This window comes from Corvus cornix, chromosome 18 (genome assembly GCF_000738735.6).
Source record: "Corvus cornix cornix isolate S_Up_H32 chromosome 18, ASM73873v5, whole genome shotgun sequence".
Taxonomy (NCBI): Eukaryota; Metazoa; Chordata; class Aves; order Passeriformes; family Corvidae; genus Corvus; species Corvus cornix.
Window position 1 is genome coordinate 2,397,710 of NC_046347.1, and position 19,734 is coordinate 2,417,443.

Consider the following 19,734-nt stretch of genomic DNA (forward strand, 5'->3'; position numbering starts at 1 on the left):
TAGAAGGAGCTGGGAACTCTAGATCACTCAGCTTTATTTAACCTTTGCAGAGGGGTAGAATAAACCATCAAACTTGCACTTAGTGGAAAACTAAGGTGATGAGCAATTGTTGTAGATGCATAAAGAAAAATGCCAAGCCAACCTAAATTCCTTCACCGATGGAGTAAGAGAGTAGGTCAAGCATCACAGCTCTTAATTTAGTATTGCTTTTTGCAATGGGAGATTCTCGTAGGCAGACAGGAGAAATGGTGGCCTAAATAAAGCCTAATGTGCAAAAAACTAGGTAAGAAAAACCCACTACTTACAGAAACTAAACTGCAGAAAGCAGCTATGGATGGGTTTTTCCTAAGTCCAGGGGGTTTTAAAATGTTTCTGGAATGAACGACCTATGATAGAAGAAAGAATGGATTTCCTGTAATCAGAGATGTGCCAGAGCTAGGAGGGTTGGTATGTATAATTTGAAGAACAGGTTGCAATTCAGAATTCTTGTGTTTAAAATGGAGAAATTAACTGAAAGAAAATAAGATGCATTTTAATGAGGACAAAGCTCCGCGTTTTATACTTTCACAGGATGTGAAAGATACAGTTACATAACAGTTTGTGGGAGAAGGATCTGGCTATAGTGAATCACAAGCTTATTCATCAACAACTTCATGCTGTTGTCTAAAAAGGCAATCATATTGAAATATGCAGAAGAAAGAGTGTCTGATACAAAATAATCTGTGACCAGTTTAGCAACTGGAGTTGTACTGTGCTGTACTGGGGACGTAGAGATTTGGTTATGATGCTTTCAGAGGAGTCTAGGCTGTCGTGGAGGGTCTGGAGGAGTGTGCCTCAGCTGCCATTGTCTTGGAAATGTTCTGTCCAAAAGAAAAAGATAATGGAGAAATTTTCAAGTGCAGAGAAGCTTCTCTGGGGCTTTTCACCTAAAGTGAAAATCTGTTCTCTAAAGCAGGGTGGGAAGTAGAAGAGGCAGTGGGAGAAACTGCATTGGTGGGAACTTTGTTATGGTAAGGGTAAGATACTGAGGGATCTTGCTGACGGAGGCTCTGGCGTCTCTGTACATGGAGATCGTCATGAACTTTGTTTTCAAAGATCTGCTGCATACAGTGACAGTAGAATTCTGCCTTGGTCACAAAGGTTTTCTCTGTTTTCTCTGACTTCTGTCACCCTTTTCCATGATTTTGCTGATCAAGGTACGGTACAAAGTGTCAGGTTTGTCTGACAGATCCCACGAGGGAGGATGGGCAAGGGATGGGGCACTGATCATTGTCCTTCTCTTGTTCCAGCACACTGGGAGAAGCTTGGGCTCAGCTCAAGAAGAGTCTAGCTGATGAAGCAGAGGTCCATCTCAAATTTTCTTCAAAGGTAAATAGTTCTTCCTTTTCCAAAGATTTTTGCCCTGAATTGGTGGGCCTCTCCCTTCAGTGCATGTTAGTGGGGGAAATATGCATATAATATGCATGAAATATGCATGCCTATGGTGCAAATTTAGAAGAATTAATAATCTGGTGACCAAATGTACTGAAACTGTCCAATCTTCCTCCCCAAATCAGTTTATTTAGTCTACCTGATGTGTAAATTAAAGCATGTCTAATTTTTCATAAAAAAGAAGTGAAACTGATTCTCGAGGTTGTTCGCCTGGGTCCTACGTTCCAGCCAGTAAATTTAACTAGTGCTTGTATGCTTTACTTCTGCAAAGGAAGAGATGAAAAGTAATATTTGGCTTCTCAACAAGAATCTACTCTACCTGTCTGGAAGGAAGAGAACCAGGACTCTGGCTTTTTTGTATCATTAGCCTTTCTGAAAAGTGTACTGGGAACATCATGTTATTTTTGGGCTTTCTCTCAAGTGATGCCCAAGGAGGTTTCTTCTACAAATTATGGTATTTATCTGGGTTTTTTCCACCTCATGTGACATGCTCTTGAATCCTGTTACATTATGTTAACCTCTGTGGGTGTTCAAGTTCAATACAGTGGCAGGTATCTCAGCACAACAGCCATGTTCTGGAGGAAAATTATAGCTCTGCACCATTTGTAAGTAATTCAGCAGAGGTTACTCAGGCAACCAGCTGCTGCCTTGGTAACCTGCTGCTCTGCCTCAAACTTCAACATCAGGGCTGTAATTAGTGAAATACTTTTTGCTCCCCATTGTCCTTCTGTATTGTTTTCCAAGAGGAAAAAATGCACCCTGGAGTGATGTGTGCATGTAGGCAGGCCAGGTAGAGGGGCTTTGCCATTATTTTACTTCTCCTTAAACTCTGCACAGAAACTCCTGCAGCATCCTCTGAATCCTTCCCAGTGTTTGTGTGTAAAAAACATGTGGATGTGGCACTTCAGGACCGTGGTTTAGTGGTGGACCTGGAAGGCCTGGGTTAACGATTGGACTTGATGATCTTGAAGGTTTTTTCCAACCATAATGACTTATGATTCTGTGTTCTCATACGTGCTTGGGAGTTTCTACTTTTGTCTTCCTTTTATTAACATAATATGTTTTTAAATGTATTGATGATCTTTAATGAAAGCACAAACAACTCCCTGTCAGGGCAGGACTGTCACCCACAGGGGATCAAGTCAGCTACACCTCTGCCTGGCTGAGCCTTGGGTATCTCTAAAGACAGAGATTTCACAATCTGGTCAACCTTCTCCAGTGCCCAGCCACCGTTCTAGTGATTCCTTTTGAGTTTGGTTTTTTGAATTATACTAAACCTGAACCTCCCAGAACTCAGTTGTCTGTTGTGACTTCGCCTGGCCCTGCAAAGATGGATTTGGTTCAGTTACCCTTGCATCTGACCTTCCCACAGCTGTAGTTAGATCACCAAGGTGCCAGTCTGCACCTGCCTATACAGACTCTGCTTCAGGCTTGTTTCACCTTTCTAGGATATGTGCTGTAGAGTCTTGGCTGATTTTGTTGCTTCCCTCCAATAGAAGACTGTACTGAGCTTAGATAAAGTTTCCTTCTCCATTAAAATAATGCTGGAGAAAGGCTGCAAATACCTGTTTTCAGGGACTATTTTCTATTGCTCCACTGTAGGCTGTGTTAACTGATTACAGACCCAACTCACCTGCATTGATGGAGTGCAGTATCCCCACAGGAGTGACAATACAGAGCAGCTTCAGGGGAGGTGAAATACCTGTATCCCTCCAGAGCTCATTTTTAAGATGTCAAAACTGTGTATCAGAAGGCCAAAACAATGCAAGCTCTATCAGAGTCGAGTATTAGCAGCAGTCAAGATAAGTCATGTGTCTGCTCTTGATGGATTTCTCCTCAGTTCATTCCAGAGGTTTCTTGCTACTACTTAGAAGAGCTTCAACTGAATAATCAGGCTTCTCTTTAGGCTCCCTTACACTTGACAGAAATAAATAAAATGTGGCCTTCTTGGCTCTCACTTCACCATACTAGAAATGCAGCCGTGACACCACAGCCCACAGACTCACCCCACTGCAGTTCAGGTTAGTGGCTTTAGTTGGGTATTTTGCGGAGTTTTTAAGCAAGTTGCCATCAGTTAGGCCAGAATCAGAGCCCTGATAGTGCTCTGAATATTTCCTGTAGTTCGGTCTTCTGTGTAAAAAGAGAGATGATCTGTCAGAGAGAGGGGAAGACGAGATTTCTGTCCTTTTGCTGCCTTCAGTTGATACTCCCTAAACACAACTCTCCTGAGTTTTGTAGTAGCTTAATTCAGAGCATTCTTGGACAAGAGAAGTCTGGCATTGCCTTTGGCTGCAGTGTGCGAATTGTTTTCTCTCTGTCTTGAGCTCTTCTCAGAAGAAGGAAATGGTCTCAAATTGTACCAGGGGAGGTTAAGATTAGATACTAGGAAAAAAATTTCACAGAAATGGTTTTAAAGCATTGCAACAGGCTGCCCAGGGCAATGGTGGAGTCACCATCCCTGGAAGTGTTCAAAAAATGTGGATATGGCACTTGAGGACATGGTTTAGTAGTGAGCATGGTGGTGGGGCTGGGTTTGCGGTTGGACTTGATGATCTTGGAAGTCTTTTCCAGCTTAACAATTCTGTGGTTCTGTGAAGAGCCAGGAATTGCTGCCTGGATCCTCATTACTGCCATTTCTTCCTTTGTCTTCTTCACCAGCTTCAGAGCGAGGTAGAGAAACCCCTGCTCAACTTCAGAGAGAACTTCAAGAAAGACATGAAGAAGTGTGACCACCACATCGCGGACTTGCGGAAGCACCTGGCCAGCCGCTACACAGCCGTTGAGAAGGTGGGAGCAGGGAGCAAACTGCAGGGTTTGGGAGATACTGCTGGTTTGAGTAGAAGAGCAGCTGCCCCATGAAGAGTTTCTGTTCTGCCACAAAGGACCACAGCTCTTCCTGCTGGGGGCTTTTGCTGTTAGCTGTGCTTTGCCCAGCCCCAGGCATAGCTTTTGCTGTTTAGCTGAGATCTTACTGATGAACTGGCTTTTTGTTTCATCTTCCCCTTCCCAATTTGGGGCAATAAATTTCTCATACATTTGATGCAAATGCTTCTTATTCCTGTGCATCTATTGTCCTCCAGATTTAAAACACCTTGCCTTAGAATGGCAGCAGGGTCAGTGGCCAAAAGCAGATGGCCAAGGAGGGCAGCTCGACCCTGGTGTGGCAAGCCACAAACCCTTCACAAGAAGCATCCTCACTGAAAAAATCCAAACAGCAGCAGGACCCAGTAATGGGCTGATGGGACATGAAGCAGGAGGTATCCAAGGTTGTGGTGCAGGGAGTTAGACCCACAGAATGTGATCTCCCAGCAGCAGCTGGCAGAAATGGGGATGCTTGTGCCTCAGCTGCCAAATTGTATCCTCATGAGGTTTGCTTTTGGGTGTAAATTGGAAAGAAAAATACCGAAGTTGTTTGTGATTTCATTAAAGATCAGCAGGAGTTTGCCCAGGGACAGAATTGTTGCAGGATACACAAGGTCATTAGGCTGAGTGAATGCAAGGAAGGCATTTTTCTGCAAAACACCGAGTTCTTCACACTCATAGCTGCAAAGAAACGCAGTAGCAATATTGGGAAGAGTGAATTATGAGTGAAGAAGGAATCAGAGCAAGGAAGAGCCATGACTGCAGTGCCTGCACAGCACTCAGCCCCTCAGGGACTGCTCTCCTGCTGCTCCCTCTTGAGACCTGCAGGACCCAGCCGAGGCCTCGGAAGTGCACATGGAAAAAATTCCAGGAGTGCTTCAAGAGTGCTGTAACAGTTAGGCTGGTGTGACTAAAAAACTCTGAGGTGCTAAGAAAATACAATCGTGCCAATTTAGCTTGAAACACTAGTACAGTATAAAGAATAGTTGTGACATGTTTTAAAACAAATCCATGCACAACAAGTTACTTCTATGTATTTATCAGCCTGCATGTAACAGTGTTTATTTGTTAAGGTACTTTAATAATTTGCCTGTATAACATATGTTTGTACTGATAAATCAGGTTTTAACAGCTTGAAGAACTTTTAAGTAAGGTAGTTCAAGTAATCAGTTATAACCAGACCTCAGGTTCTTGATTTCTGCTGTTGGCATGAACCTGAATAAGTTTTTCTGAAATAAGATTCTATTGTTAAGAGTTTCTGATAGGTGTGCACTGAGTCTAGAACATACTTAAAGACAAATTCTGTAAGATACTTGAAATTACTTCAGCAATTCAGATCCTAAGAAAAGTGAATGGAAGAGGTGGCTTGGTAATGATGCTGTTTAGGATGTTTGAAAGAGGCTCCAGCTCTCCTTTCTTCCAGAAATAATGAGAAAGCTGTTGAGAAACAGGAGAGCCTGATGATGCCGTTAGTCCTTTTCCTTTCCAAGACCTAGGAAGAGTTCAGATGCGTTTGTGATTTGTTGGTGGTGACTTCTCTGTGATCATAGGACACCTCTGTGGAGTCCACGTGGTGTTGTAAGAACCTGAATCGCAGTTAGGACCCAGTTTCATGCAAAGTCGTTGACTTCTTCCTGAGAAACACTTGTGTGGAGGAGTCCTGGATGGCTGAAAGCAGCTGCCAGTTCTTTTTCTCTTTAACAACAGACTCTTCTTTAATTACTCCCAGGCTCGGAAAGCCTTGACAGAGAGACAGAAGGATCTGGAAATGAAAACACAGCAGCTAGAGGTGAAACTCAGCAACAAGACAGAAGAGGAAATCAAGAAGGCGAGGCGGAAGTCCACTCAGGCAGGTGAGTACCTGTGTCCATCAGCACATGGCAGGAACAAGGGGGAATGCACCTGCCCAGCCACCCACGTGGTTCTTGGTTTTTAATACTCTAGCTACAAAGTCAAAGTGAACCAAATTGGTGTGATGTTAAATCCTCCGAAGAAACAAGCCCAGTTTTTCCAACTCAGATGTCACAAATGATTGATAACTCAGGTGAGAACAACAAAAGTAGGGTGAGTTCCTGTTTGATGAAAGTGTCCTTAGATTACTGAATGTTTGGGGAACTTCCAAAGTCAGATTCAGAGAAGCTTAGCTGAGGGTGTTTCTTCCATAAATCATAGTTCTTTCCTTGGTTCTTTCCTAAATCACACTCACCCACAACTTTGTGGGTGCCTATTACACTTACTATTACTGTCTCTTTCCTTGAAAGTGATTTTTTTGTTTTTTCTCCACTGCTACTCAGTGACTAAAATAATTTCTCTGCTAGGAGTACTGAGGATATAGTAGTATGTGCTGTACTGTACTGAGGATACAGCAACGTGCTGTGACCTGTGCATATTTTACAGAGGCTCAAGCCACATCTGCAGGATCCATCAGGAACTTTTTTGAACTCTGCAAAGCTGATTCATGCAGCTCAGTTAGTACCTTTGCTGAAAATAAGTTTTAACTAGGGCTTCCATGTTTCCTCCCTTCAACAAGGGCTCCTCCTTGGCAGAGTGGTCCTTCAGAGTTCTGAGGTTTTGAAAACTTCAGGATAGATGTCTGGGTTTTAAGGAGACTGGGAAGAGTCATTGGCAGTGTGACCATGTGTACAGGCAATCATTTGAGGAGAAAGAAAAGTTATGATTTAACACCAGGAGGCTTCATGGGACATGGTCTTTATTCACCTGAAAATTCAGAGTCTTTCTTTGTTCCTTGGATCCTTAGAAATTGTTTATAATAGGTTTTTATTGAACAAGCAAGGGAGAGCTGAAGATCAGAGAGGGAAAGAGAAGCTGAGCCTCATTTAAAGAGCAAAGAGAATTTCCTAGCTGGGGAGCAGCAGTCTCTGAGAATTGTTTTCCAAATTTGCCACCCACCTTTCCCTCTCCATCAGTGCAGAGTCCTGCAACAAAGGAAAAAAATGGAAAGAACTGCAGCTTCTTGTGTTACTGCCCTGAACACAGAAGGAGCTGGAGCTCAGCTGGAATCGGGCATCTCCAGAGATGGAGAATGCATGAGGCTGCAGATAAGCATCCCTTCATCCAACAGCTGGAGCCTGATGCATCGCTTCTCCTTGAGACAGAGACCTCTTAGGCTGCAGTCTCACCTACAGAGTGCGGCGCTGCAGTTCCATAACTCATCATTATTATTTCCCATTTTAATTACTTCATTTTTCGAATATAACTTTCCATCTATGGCTTTTTTTTAACTAAAGTAGCTTGCCTTTTTATAATTCTGGGCATTTTGTGAAATACTACTTAAAGCTCATATTTTTCTTTCAAAATCTTGTCTTTTCCCCTCATTCATTCTCACCCCAATCACCTGCTTTTTTTTGCCATGCATCAAGAGCATGCATTTAGTTGAAATGTTGGTATGTGTGACAAATACCATGCAACAGAACTGCTGTGGGCCCCACCAGGGTTGATCTTCAAATCCTTGGGATCTGTGTACAAAACCTGACCTGCACTTTCCTTCTAAGCTCTGGAGAAGGTTCTAGAGAAGACTGATGTGTTGCTGTCTTGACTCTTTTCAGGGGATGACCTGATGCGCTGTGTGGATCTTTACAATCAAGCCCAGTCCAAGTGGTTTGAGGAGATGGTGACCACCACTCTGGTATGTAGCACCTAGAACTACCCTTGTAAACTTGTAATAGCCTACAGTATTCATCATTCACAGCCAGTTCAGTGCAAAGCAGTGGGGAAGATTGAGTGATAAATCTCACATTGTATTTCCCATTCTCAGTCCTGAGAAAACCTCATCATCAGGGGATAAGAAGAAATAATTGTTTCTTTGCAGAAGGCCTTAAACCTGTTAAGGGCTGCTTAGGGGCCAGAACACTGGAATTGTCCTTAGGAAGGGTGAAGTACTGCACAAGGAAAATACACAATAAATCACCAAATCCATTCATACATTAATGAATTTTTCTATTCCACAATTTCACAATTTTTTTTGGAGTCTCCCCAGAGACATCTCTTCTGCAGACTTAACAGCCCCTGTTGTCTCAGCCTGACTTGCTACAAGCTGCCTTGGAGCATCTCTGTGGCCTCCTCTGGACTCAATCCAGAAGCTGCACATCCTTCATGTGCTGCCACCCCCAGACCTGGCTGCAGTGCTCCAGGTGGGATCTCACCAGGGCAGAGGGGCAGGATCTCCTCCACCTACTGAACATGTGCTCTGCGTATTTGCCCCTGGAGAAGCACAACCTGCAAGTGCACTTGGCTCAAGAGGGCAGCCAGAGCCTGCAGCTCTGGTTTGTCAGTGCTAGAACTCAGGCTGATGAACATTTGCAGGCAAGTCTTAGTACACATGAATATAAAACCAGAACTGAAAGCAGCCTGTGCCTGCTCAGCCCAGGCGCAGATTAGTTCGTACAGAATGATGCCAAGCTGAGAGGGTCGAGGTCTGAAGGTTTTTGTCTCCATGCATACCTTCCTCCCTGAAGTTCCTGGTGCAGATACAGCGGCTGTTCTGCAGGTGGCACGCTGGGTTTGGCGTTCTGGTCTTGCACATCTGTGCCCTAAGAGGGAGTGGGCTGTTTATTTCTGTAAGGGCAGTACCTCAGCTGGCAGCAGCAGTAGGAGGTCAGTCTATTTCAGCCCTATCCATTCCATAAGCTCCTTTGCTCATCTTCCTCCCCAGGCTGATAATCTGCCACCTGAGATTTTTTTTGCTGGAATGAAGAATGTTTCAGAGTTGCAGATAGCACAGGGAAGGCCAGGTTAGCAGTCTGCCAGCTTGGATGAGCTTTGGTTGCACTCCACCTTGATGCTCAGTGAGTGGGCACCAGAAATGCCTGCTGAGGACAGGTTTCACAAGGTTTGGCCCCGGTGATGTGTGTGTGAGCACCAAACTTTCTGTTGAACAGCAAAGGCCATTGCAGTGATGTCTGTAAAGGCAGACTTCCACAGAGTGCTGCTGCTGCTGCTGCTGCTCAAATCATGGAATCACAGAATATCCTGAGTTGGAAGGGACTCGTCAGGATCACTGAGTCCAACTCCTGGCCCTGCACAGGACACCCCAGCAATCCTACCAGGGGCCTTAGTGTGTTGTCCAGATGCTTCTTGAACTCAGACAGGATTGGACCTGTGCCACTTCCCTGTTCCAGTGCCTGAGCACCCTCTGGGTGAAGAACCTTTTCCTAATACCCAACCTAAACCTCCCCCACCTCAGCTCCAGCCATTCCCTTGGGTTCTGACACTGATCGTGGGAGTGAAGAGATCAGTGCTTCCTCTCTGCTATCCCTCATGAGGATGTTGAAGACCACAATGAGTCTCTCTTCAGTCTCCTCCAGGCTGAACAAACCAAGTGACCTCAGCTGCCTCCCATAAGGCTTCCCCTCCAGACCCTTTATGATTCTTGTGGCCCTGCTTTGGACACTCTTAACAGCCTGATGTCTTTTTTACATTGTGGCACACAGTACTCAAGGTGAGGCCACATCAGAAGGACTAAATGCAGATTTTGGGGTATAATATCAGAATCCAGAAGAAAAGGGAGGTAGAAAATATCAGGAGGAAAGACAGAAATCACCTGCCTTTCCAACTAAAATGTTGCTGGGTTCTGCTTGCTGCCAGCTGAGCACGGTGGAAACTCGTCCTAGCTCATCATCTGGTGAACTGTGCTCTGACAGGCTGGAAGGGGGGGTGGTCTGAGCCATACACCCCAATGTGCTTTCTGCTGCCCCAGGGAATCCCTGTAATTTCTGTAGCTAGCAATAAAGCATGCGAAACTTCTTGCAGGAAACAGATTCCCTCTTGCTTGCAGCATCTCTGAAGGCAGTGGCTCCACTCTCTGCCTTGGTTGTCTCAGTTTTGGAACCTTTTGGAAAGGTTTGACCTTCTTTTCAGTTGCTAGGCTCAGGCTGAGATGACTGCTGTCGCTTGCTGTTTCTTATTCTTCGCAGAGCAGAGGAATGTGCAACCACAGAGCCCAGCTCCAAAGCATGACCCTGGGGCAGTATCGCACCTACTGGCAGCTTTTTGTCTATCATCCTTTCTCTGGGCCTCCAAGCTCAGGTTCCAGTAAAAATGTGGACTTGTTTTTCTTCATGTCCAGGAGCTTGAGAGACTAGAAGTTGAAAGGGTGGAGATGATTCGGCAGCATCTGTGCCAGTACACACAGCTGCGGCATGAGACAGACATGTTCAACCAAAGTGTGAGTGTGTTTTTTGTTTGATCCCCGTGGTCCTCACTGCCCTTCAGCTGAGCAGGATGGTCCCTCCTGACCTGCTCTGACTGGCTTTTGTCAAAGGCCATGGGAGAAGTGTCTGCAGGCAGCTTGTTAGTCTGCAGCAGTGCTGTGCTGCCTCCCTGCAGTCCTGCTCCTCCAGGACTCTCTGATCCTGGTCTCATTTCATACTGCTGGGTCACAGCTCTTTGCTGGGTGGGGTACACAACCAACTGAAGCCCATTTGGGCAGCGTGAGCCATTATTAGCTCTCCCAGCATGATGCACTATTCCTTGAGGTCTTCTGTTTGTGCAGGGAAGATGCTGAATTGTTTCACTGTTGGAAAAGGGAGTAAATATATTTTCCTTATTAAAAACTGGCTATTTATTTTAATATTAAAATACGGGGGATGCATGCTGACCTCAGTACAGTTTTATTTGGTGTAAGGTGCAGATTGCAGGACAGGAGTCAGAGGCTGCCTGGCTGCTGCCTGGCACAGGAAGCCTTTCTCTGCTTCATGTTAAGTCTCCCTCTTCCCTGCTTACCACAAGGCTGCACGTTCAGACCTGTCTTGTCCATCAAGGCTCATGTACATGCAGCTCTCACTTGTCTGCTGATGCAGTGTAGGCATGCCCACAGCTGCTCTGCGTGTCAGAGCAATGACTCTCTGCTTGAAATGTGCCCTTGACATTTGGATTCTTGTTTTCTTCCTTTCAGACAGTAGAACTTGTGGATCAGTTGCTTCGGAAAGTGGATCCTGCCAAAGACAGGGAACTGTGGGTAAAAGAACACAAAACTGGAGATATCCGACCTGTGGACATGGAAATATAGACTGATCTGTAGTTGGATGCGATGAGTCCACTGAATTAAGCAGGCTGATGTTTGTTTGTAAGGGTCAAAAGAGCATAGGGAAAAGGTTGTTTCACTACCAGACACCTTGTAATTTATGCCTGTATGGGCTATCTCTGTTCCATTTAGTCATTACAATGGTCCTCGTTGTGCTAAGCCTTAAGCACCAGACATTCCAGGGTGAAAAAAACAGATGTGTGCTTCCCACCAGAGGTTCCCAATTGCACGCAGCTTCCAGGAGAAATCTGCTTTCTGGTACAGAAAGTGCTCTGTTCTTCAGTGACTTTGTGCTCTACCCCTTGCATGACTATCTCTATACAGTTTGTTAGAACAACCATGCAGTGAGCCTCTGGCCAGCAAGTAGATAATTGAAAATGATGCAGGAGGCAAGGAAGTCCTGATCATGAATCCCAGGTCTATCACTGACTGCTTTCATGGCCACAGGCAAGTCAATTAACTCTCCTGGCTCCCCCATCTATAAAATAAGCATATCTTGCAGCAATGTTGTGTGGATACATTGATTCCATATTACACTGTCTTTCACCACGGCAGTGAAGTGATGGCCCTTCTCCCAAAATCCAGGGAGAAGATTCCTGTTCTTCCTGTTTTATACTCCCTCTCAGGGATACATAAACCCATTTTCATGATTTCTGTTGTAGGCCACTCGATAAGTTTGAAAGTGTTGCCATCACAATTTTTTATCAAGAAAGACTTGGTTGTACTATACCTACCTCATTAGCTGTCAGAGTGCCCTCGATGACAGAAGGAGGTTATATTCCAAGGAATAAATGAGATGTTAAAAATCTTTCCTGCTCATGCAAGGTGTTTTTCCACAGAATCTCCTTAAAGACAGTCCTCTAACAGTTTACTTGGGATTCAGGTTTAAATTTCCTTCGTTGGTTTCTTCAGGTGAATATCACAGACCTTAGGTATTTTTAATTACTGAGTTTGTCCAGCTAAATTTTGGCTTTTATCTTTTTTGGAGCCTGATTTTCAAAGGTGCCATGAATATGTCATGCTAGATTGCATTCAGTGTAGATGTAGGTGCCCAGCACTTCTGTGCCATCAGAGTCCTAACCTGAGTTGTTTTCTATGTTACCCTTACTGCAAACCACCAAAAAATTCAACACTGCTCTTAGCAAATAGTGTTACATAGTTTGGAGACTGGTTTTGAAAAGGTATTTATTTTCTTCTGCTGTTACTTCTGATTGATTATTCAGTGTTGCTGTTAATATATTTTTTCAGCATTTCATACAATGCAAAGATTCTTCAGATTCTTGCTTTAGATCCAGGAGAAACCTTGATTCTCACCACTGTGGCCTTTACTCAGTGTTTACTGTGGTCTTAGCTACAATTTCCCAAACCATGGTATTTCATTTGACCCACAGTTACGCTCCATTTTGTCTCACTGTTACTGTCTTTTTCTCCCCAGCCCCAGAACTGCATCCTTCCTTTGTTCTACTGCTATTCCAGGTTTTTGTTCACCATCCTCCCAAGTGCTGCAATTAGATCACTGGGAGTCAATATTCCTCTTTACAAATACAAACTGAGACACAGAAAAGTCTTATCTGAAGCATGTTTTTAACATTGCTGCAGTGGTTATTTTTCTGGTTTATTATTTCAGACTGAATTCTCTTGCATTTTCCTATTGCTCCCTTTTTCTTAACCATCTCTTTACCAGTTCAGGTTCGTTCCTTCCTTGCAGATGCCTTCACAACCCACTCCTCTGCTGCTTCATAACCTTTATAAACCTTTTGCATGCTGGCAGTTGTAGTGTCATGACTACTGCATGCTCAAGATCACCGTTCCTGTGTGACACCTCCTGTGCTGCACTTTCCCTGCACACTTGGGAATTTGGACTACTATTTTATTCTTGGTGTTGGAAGAGCACACTGTGATGTGAGCCTCACCTCAGTTCCTGCAGAGACCATTGCAACACCAGTTGAAGTGTTTGGTTTGTGAGTGTCCTTGAGCTTAGTTAGAGCCTCCCTGGAATCCTTTTCTCCTTCCCTTCTTCCCTCAAGCAGGGCATTGATGATCTCTCCTTTTCAGTCTCTCTACTGATTTCACTTGCTGTCTTGCTAATTTTTTGGGCATACCAGTGTATACTTTTCTTACCTTGCACTTCAGAGGACAGGCACTTTTTTATTTTTTAAGCCACAAGTGCAGGTTGAACTTTCAAAACTTCAGTGGCCAAAATAACGTGAATACGTGTAAGCTGCATTTCAGGTTGCCCCCTCTTCTAGGCTGTATTGCAAATTGAAATGAGCAGTCTTGACAATGCCTCAGAACATTCTTGTTTTGATTACAAAACAAAGCTAGTTGTGCACTTTATACAGTATTCTCCTTAATAAATACCTGAAATAATCTGTTAGCAATTACACTTTATTTTTCCTCTTTCTTTAAAGATGTTTGTTATATTATCTATTTTGGACTGGAAATACTGTCCATTAGCACAGCTTTCTCTGGGGACTGCAATGTGTTTTGGTTCCTGTACTAAGGTGTATTTATGCTGCTCTAAATTCTTAGGGGGGTTGGTTTTTTTGTTGTTTCTGTTTGGGTTTTTTTTTTTTTTTTTACTTTGGGTTTTATTTCTGGACAGTTTTCCTGCTTCTAGTTCTTGGTCCATTTAAAATGTTTTAGGGATGTGATTTGCCCAGAGCAGCAATTCTCTTGGTGGAGTCTGATCTCTTTGTCACTTCAATAAGCAGAGGAGAGCACAGATACCTGGCTGCTGATCTTTCCCAGCCCCAGGAGACTCTGGGTTCTGCTCCACGGTGGGTGAGATGCTTCGTCCACAACACTTCCATCTGTATTCAGTGGAAGTTTTGCTGTTGCCTGTAAACAGTTTCCAGCTTACTTCTTTCAAAAGATGATATTCCTCCTTGATCCAACACTGCAGATCAGTGTCACCTGGCTCGTTCCCTTCTCTGACTGGTGCATCCTGCACAGTGTGATGTCTTACAGGTCAGGGCATGCTGGAGTTCCAGTGCTTCTAACAGGCAGCATCTTGGAAGTGGCATGTTTAAAGGAAAGCATGGATTCCTGCTCTCATGTTTGTTCCTAAGAAGGTAACTTTGGGAGTTTCAGCATTGCTCTGTTTGTCTTCCACTGAGTTTCAGAGATGCAGTGGAACTCAGTATCTCTTCATGCTCCTCCTAAACAGCTTCTCCAGAGCAAGATCGAGCTTGGTGTTTTATTAAAATCCTAGCATCCATGGATGCTGCGTGATGATGCTGCAGTGTGACTGACTAATAGAGTACCAAAGTAAGTCTCTTCCCTCCATACGTACTGAGCTTAGGCATCGTCTCATTTCATCTGGCAGCTCCCACGCTTGGTGTGAGTTTTTGCTGGTTTAGTCACTGTGGGTATCAGATTGGCAGGGCTCTCTCCCATCTTCGTGTGCTCTGAGGTCACAGAGCAGGTCAGTTCTCAGTTAACACTGTTTGCTTTCACTGGCAGAGGTAGAACAAGTGGGAGTTTTCCTCTGGTCCTTAGCAGGTAGCTGTGTTTGTCCAGATCTGTTGAAGCCACCTGTGTTTTGGGAGTGCTGCCACACCTGTGGAGCTCCCTCTTGGTCTGAGCGATGCTGTCACACATGTGTCCTATGCTGGAGGGCTCTCTCTGGCACTCTCCATTTCAGCCAGAGCCTTTTGGCCCTTGTCTTAGCAAAAGGGCTTCCTGAATTCCTTCAGGAGTTCAGGTCTGTGGCTTCAGGTCTGTTGAGTGTCCTGACACCAGCGCCAGAGCTGGTGAGGTGCTTGTACCCTCAGCTGCCATACAGAATGAGAACTTCTTATTCACCATCCATGCCTCCCTGCCTGTGTCTTCAAAGCCATCTTCTGGCACAGTTGAAATTCTTTCTCTCTAAGGTATTTTTTCAGCTTGTTTCCTACCAGAACTCATTCTGGATCCAGTGCTGTTGGCTGATTCCTGCTGGAGTTTGAGCTGAAAGCAGTGAGTCCTTCACCACATGGGCCAAAGGCACTCTTCTCCCATTAGGGGCAAGATTCCAGTTTCTTTCTTGGAGCAATAGCCAAAAAAGGCCTAATTCAGATTTCCAACTTGCTCCAGATTCAGTCATCTCTGTAACTCACACTTGTTCATCACTCCTATGGGTTGGACATCTTTTGAAAGACTTTGCTTGCTCCCTTATAGGGACGTTAGTTCATTATTGGACACTGGAATTTTAGAAGATTGCTTTAATTTTTTTTTTTTTTTTAAATTTTAAAACACTGTAACAGCAGTGAAAATGATACAGAAATCCCTGTTATGTCTCTAGACTCCCTTTCCTCCTGTGCAGCCCTTTCTGAGCTGCTGGGGGGCAGCTGTGCTCCCCCTTATGTTGCACAGGTAAACACTGAAATCACACTTCCTTGAGTGCCTAACAGGCAAACTTGTGCACTGCTTCTTTTTCCCATTATGCAGCTTTTTTTTTCTTTGCTTAGGTTGGGGTTTTTTTCCCCTAACAGGAATTTTCTGTGAGGCATTCACAGGAAACTTCTACATGCTCGTAGCAGTCATCATTTCTCAGGTTTTGTCAGAACCTCCTTAAAGTTTTCCCTGTTTTTAATGTCATTATTTAAGTACTCGCTGCAAGTTAGGCTTGTTACATACAAATGTGCATTCTTCACCTGTTCTTTGGAAGTGCTCAGCACTCAGAGATTTCTTGGAATACAACAGGGAGCTAAGAGGTGAGAGTCTTTGAAAATCAGGCTAACAAACAGAAATGCACAAGCCTCTTTTTTCCTTACTTGTACTCAAGTACACAGATAAAGTAAATACTGAGAAACGAGAAATACTTAATGGATGAGATGTAGTTGCTCTCTGTGCAGCTCCCAGCAGCTCCAGTAATGTTCTTGTGTCTGGCTGCAGTCAGAACACACCTCTGGAGTATGGACCACCAGGTCACCTACTGATGCAGCTGTAAAAAATCCATAATTCAGTGACAAAGTAGCTCTGCCCGTCTATTTCTTCAGTCACACACAGGGAGAGAAAGGGCACTGCTTACCCAGGAGGGTCCTTCACTACCAAGCACCTTAAGAAATCCAGACGAGCACTTTGAAGGTCCCCCTGGAACGAGTAGATGTGACTTCTTGATGTGATTATTTGATTGTTTCCTTCTGGACTGAAAACAGATTTACTATTTAACAGTATCTTGTGTGCTCTTGTCCACTAGTGCAGCCTGCTGTGTCTGTTCCCAGAGGTGGCAGGCAGAGTCCAGTGTCCTGGGGGCAGTCCTGGTCCCCCTGACATTCCTCTCATTTGGCAAGAACTACGTCTTCAAAAGACAGTGTCAGAAAAGCAGTTTTCAAAGCAGTGAGCTTTTCAGTTCACAGTCCTTTCTGGAAGGCCTGAAGGCTTTTTGCTACCCAGTGTGTGTTGAAGTAGGAGAGAGACGTGGCAGAGGTTGCTGAAGCGTTGGCTCTGAGGGGTTCTTGCTGTGTGGACATTGCTCCCATCCTGGCACAGGGGTGGGGAATGGCCCACAGGCATCCTGTGTGCACCAGAGGAGCCTGCTGGTCCAATCTATCTTAAACCAGGTGGGCAAGAGTCACAGGTAAATTCAGATTAAAAACAGACACATAGGGCAGGAAGATCGTTTCTTCTGTGGCATCTCTGTCAGACCCTGATGGGAAACGAGCAGTGGTGAGTAAGTGGCCCATCATTCTCCCCATTCTGCTCAGCACTTGAAAATCAGTGATGAAGTGTTCCATTGTGTCTGTTGCTGATACAGAGCTCTCCAGCTCACACCTGGTTGCACCCGTGGAAGAGCAGTAGGTGCCAGTGCTGCCCTGGGGACTGGAGCACGGGCTCTGGCATTTGGCTGCCCCACACCGGGTCAGGTGTGCTGAGCCTTCTGTGCTTCAGGAGCCCGGAGCACACAGCCCTGCTGTTGCACAGTGGGAATGAAGTCTTTCCTGGCAGCAAATCCTTGTCTTTTCCTGAGAAGTGTTGTTGTATAAATAACACCCATTACTTTGTCTTACAGTAGATTTTATTCATATGAGTGGTGCATCTTTCAGCTCTTAATTTTTCCCTCTCTGTTGTTACTGTAGCCAGCTCTTCATCAATGAAGTACAGCACTTTTCAGGACCTTTTCTTTAATTCTGAAATTTCATAGAACATATCTGTTATTTCGACGTGCTGACCAAACGTCATGCTTTCGGGTGTTTTCTGAGAGTTTTAAGAGCTTTTTTGGAGAGGTTATTTTGGTTTTTACTTTGGAGTTTTCCTATCAGCCACCAGGTTTGGAAGTGTAATAACTCCTTTTTGTGCTAGCCACAGTTTCTTTTTTCTTCCTGGACATTTTTTCTGAAGGGAACAACACATAGCACAATTCAACTTAAATTTCTAATCCCATGCATTCCTCAAGGCAGAAACCTTTTGTGCCTAATGATGCATCTAAGAACTGTATGTGGATAAAATATTTCATAGACCAATTTAAAAAAAAAGTCTTAAGTTAACCACATAATAATTACAGAAAAAAAATACATATAGATTTGAGACATTCAAATTTAATTCCCTCAACTTACATTAAGTTGAACTATTTCAGGTGTGTCGTAAGAGACAAACTCAGTGGATATTCAGAACAAAAGCTTTCCAGCTGCTCTATCCAGGTTCAGTGAGTGGACAGGACTATAATTTTGAATATATGCAGTCTTTTAGGGCTACTGATTTAACAAGTAACTGAGTAATGGCTTGTATCACAACCCTATTAAAATTCTGCTAGTAGATCCCCTTGAAGTGCCTCTTTAAATAGTATCAGCTACAAAAAAAATACATAAAAAATACACAAATTCACCCTACAAATTGCCAAATCTCAGGAGCAGCCATTGTGCACAAAGCTGTGCAGGATTCTCAGCCCCCTTCCTTGCTCTGAACTGTGCACCCTTTTAGGACACCCACATCTCCAGGAGACCTGCCTTTGTCTCTGATAATTTACTGTCCAGCTCAGGCATCCTAAGTTCTCAGTGCTTAAAATGGAATAGAAAAAATTAGACTTAAAAGCAACTGCATTGAAGCCAATCTTTGGACCCATCCTTCAGTGTAGGGTTCTCAGTAGAATAAGCAGGGAATTCTGCATAAAAATAGTATGCAGTGATAATTTTGCATAGAAGAGTTGTGATACTTTACTGTGTAAAATTAATAAGAATAATAAATAATAATAATAAAACCCCACAGCTTTTTTTTTTACAGCAGTTGCTGAGAAGAAATGTTCTGGTCCTGGAACTCAAAAGCTGAATGTGATTTCAGGGATCTCACATCTGCTAACATAATAATCATAGTCGTGTTAATCCCAGAATTTGGGAATGGTTGACCTGAAATCCGTTGTTCCTTTGGAGTTTTTTGATGGAATGGCTGAGGTTATCAGAACAGCCTAAGGAATTTGGACGTTCATACTCTTGCAGATCAAAAGCACTCCTTAGGGACAGCAGTCTCTATCCATTATGAAAACAGCAGGCACTAGTGATGGACAAATAACTTTCTTCTCCATGATTTCCTTGTTTTCTGCAACGCAGGACAGTGCGAGAATTCCACTGGGCAGTTCTGCAGACTCTGAAGCAGCAGGGATTCACAGGCAGGCCAGATTACCAGTCATACACTAAACCAGAGTTTTCTACCAAAATAAAGTTGCTTATTTGGTCCTTTTTTTGTGTAAGTTTTCCTAAATACTTCTAAATTTCTAGGAAAGTTGTCTTTTGCCAGTACTAATGACTTGTTTTTAAAGATGCTTAACCAAAATTTTGTAACTTCCCATAAATTTTGGCTGACTAGACCCCTTAAATAGTTTATTTATCATACAGCCTCTGTCTGGGTTACTAGTATATCTTGGATCATTGTGGAAATTACAGGATGGCTTTTGTTCCCTAAGGATAGATGAAGGAATCACTTACTGAACTTAAGTTGAATGAAGAAAAGATTTAAGGGGCAGATCTTCAGCTCGGGTAAACTGGCAGGGTTCAGTGGAAGCTCCTTGATGTTGGCTGTGGATCTTGTCCTTCAGTGTTGAAGGCATTTCCTCTATGTAATTTTTCTGTCTTACTGTAAAACGATTTCATATGGTTAAACTGTATTTTCCTATATTGTTCTGCAAGTTTATATACACCATAGTGCTCATCTCATCTCCTGTAAAATAAACTGTACAGAGACACATTGAGCATGGAACTGTCTTTACCCCGTTGCTTTTTCTTCTCCCACAGCCCCACACCCTGCGATTGCAGTTTGATCAAAGACACCCTGTGGGGTGCCACATGGACTTTGTTGATACGAACTTAGTGCAGCTTGAATTTGCAGCCACGTCACGGAGGTGCAATCTGTTTGTGCTTACCCTTTTCAGATCTTCACATGATTTTCAGACACATATGGTTCCTACAATTTTTTTTTCCCCCCAG

At 43.8% G+C, this 19,734-nt stretch overlaps 1 protein-coding gene across 7 annotated transcripts in view; it reads left to right on the forward strand.

Annotated features, from left to right (window-relative positions):
* The window catches only part of GAS7 (growth arrest specific 7), an 85,932-nt gene extending 66,428 nt beyond the window's left edge, over positions 1-19,504 (forward strand). For 6 of the 7 annotated variants that reach the window (XM_039562151.1, XM_039562150.1, XM_039562148.1 and 3 more), the window contains 6 exons: positions 1,290-1,368; positions 4,090-4,218; positions 6,023-6,146; positions 7,860-7,939; positions 10,379-10,477; positions 11,207-19,504. In XM_039562151.1, the coding sequence (XP_039418085.1) occupies positions 1,290-1,368; positions 4,090-4,218; positions 6,023-6,146; positions 7,860-7,939; positions 10,379-10,477; positions 11,207-11,320 (625 nt within the window). In that variant the 3' untranslated portion in view covers positions 11,321-19,504. The remainder of the gene's footprint in view (positions 1-1,289; positions 1,369-4,089; positions 4,219-6,022; positions 6,147-7,859; positions 7,940-10,378; positions 10,478-11,206) is intronic. The other variant, XM_039562152.1, reaches the window with a different exon arrangement.
* The last annotated feature ends 230 nt before the right edge of the window (positions 19,505-19,734 follow it).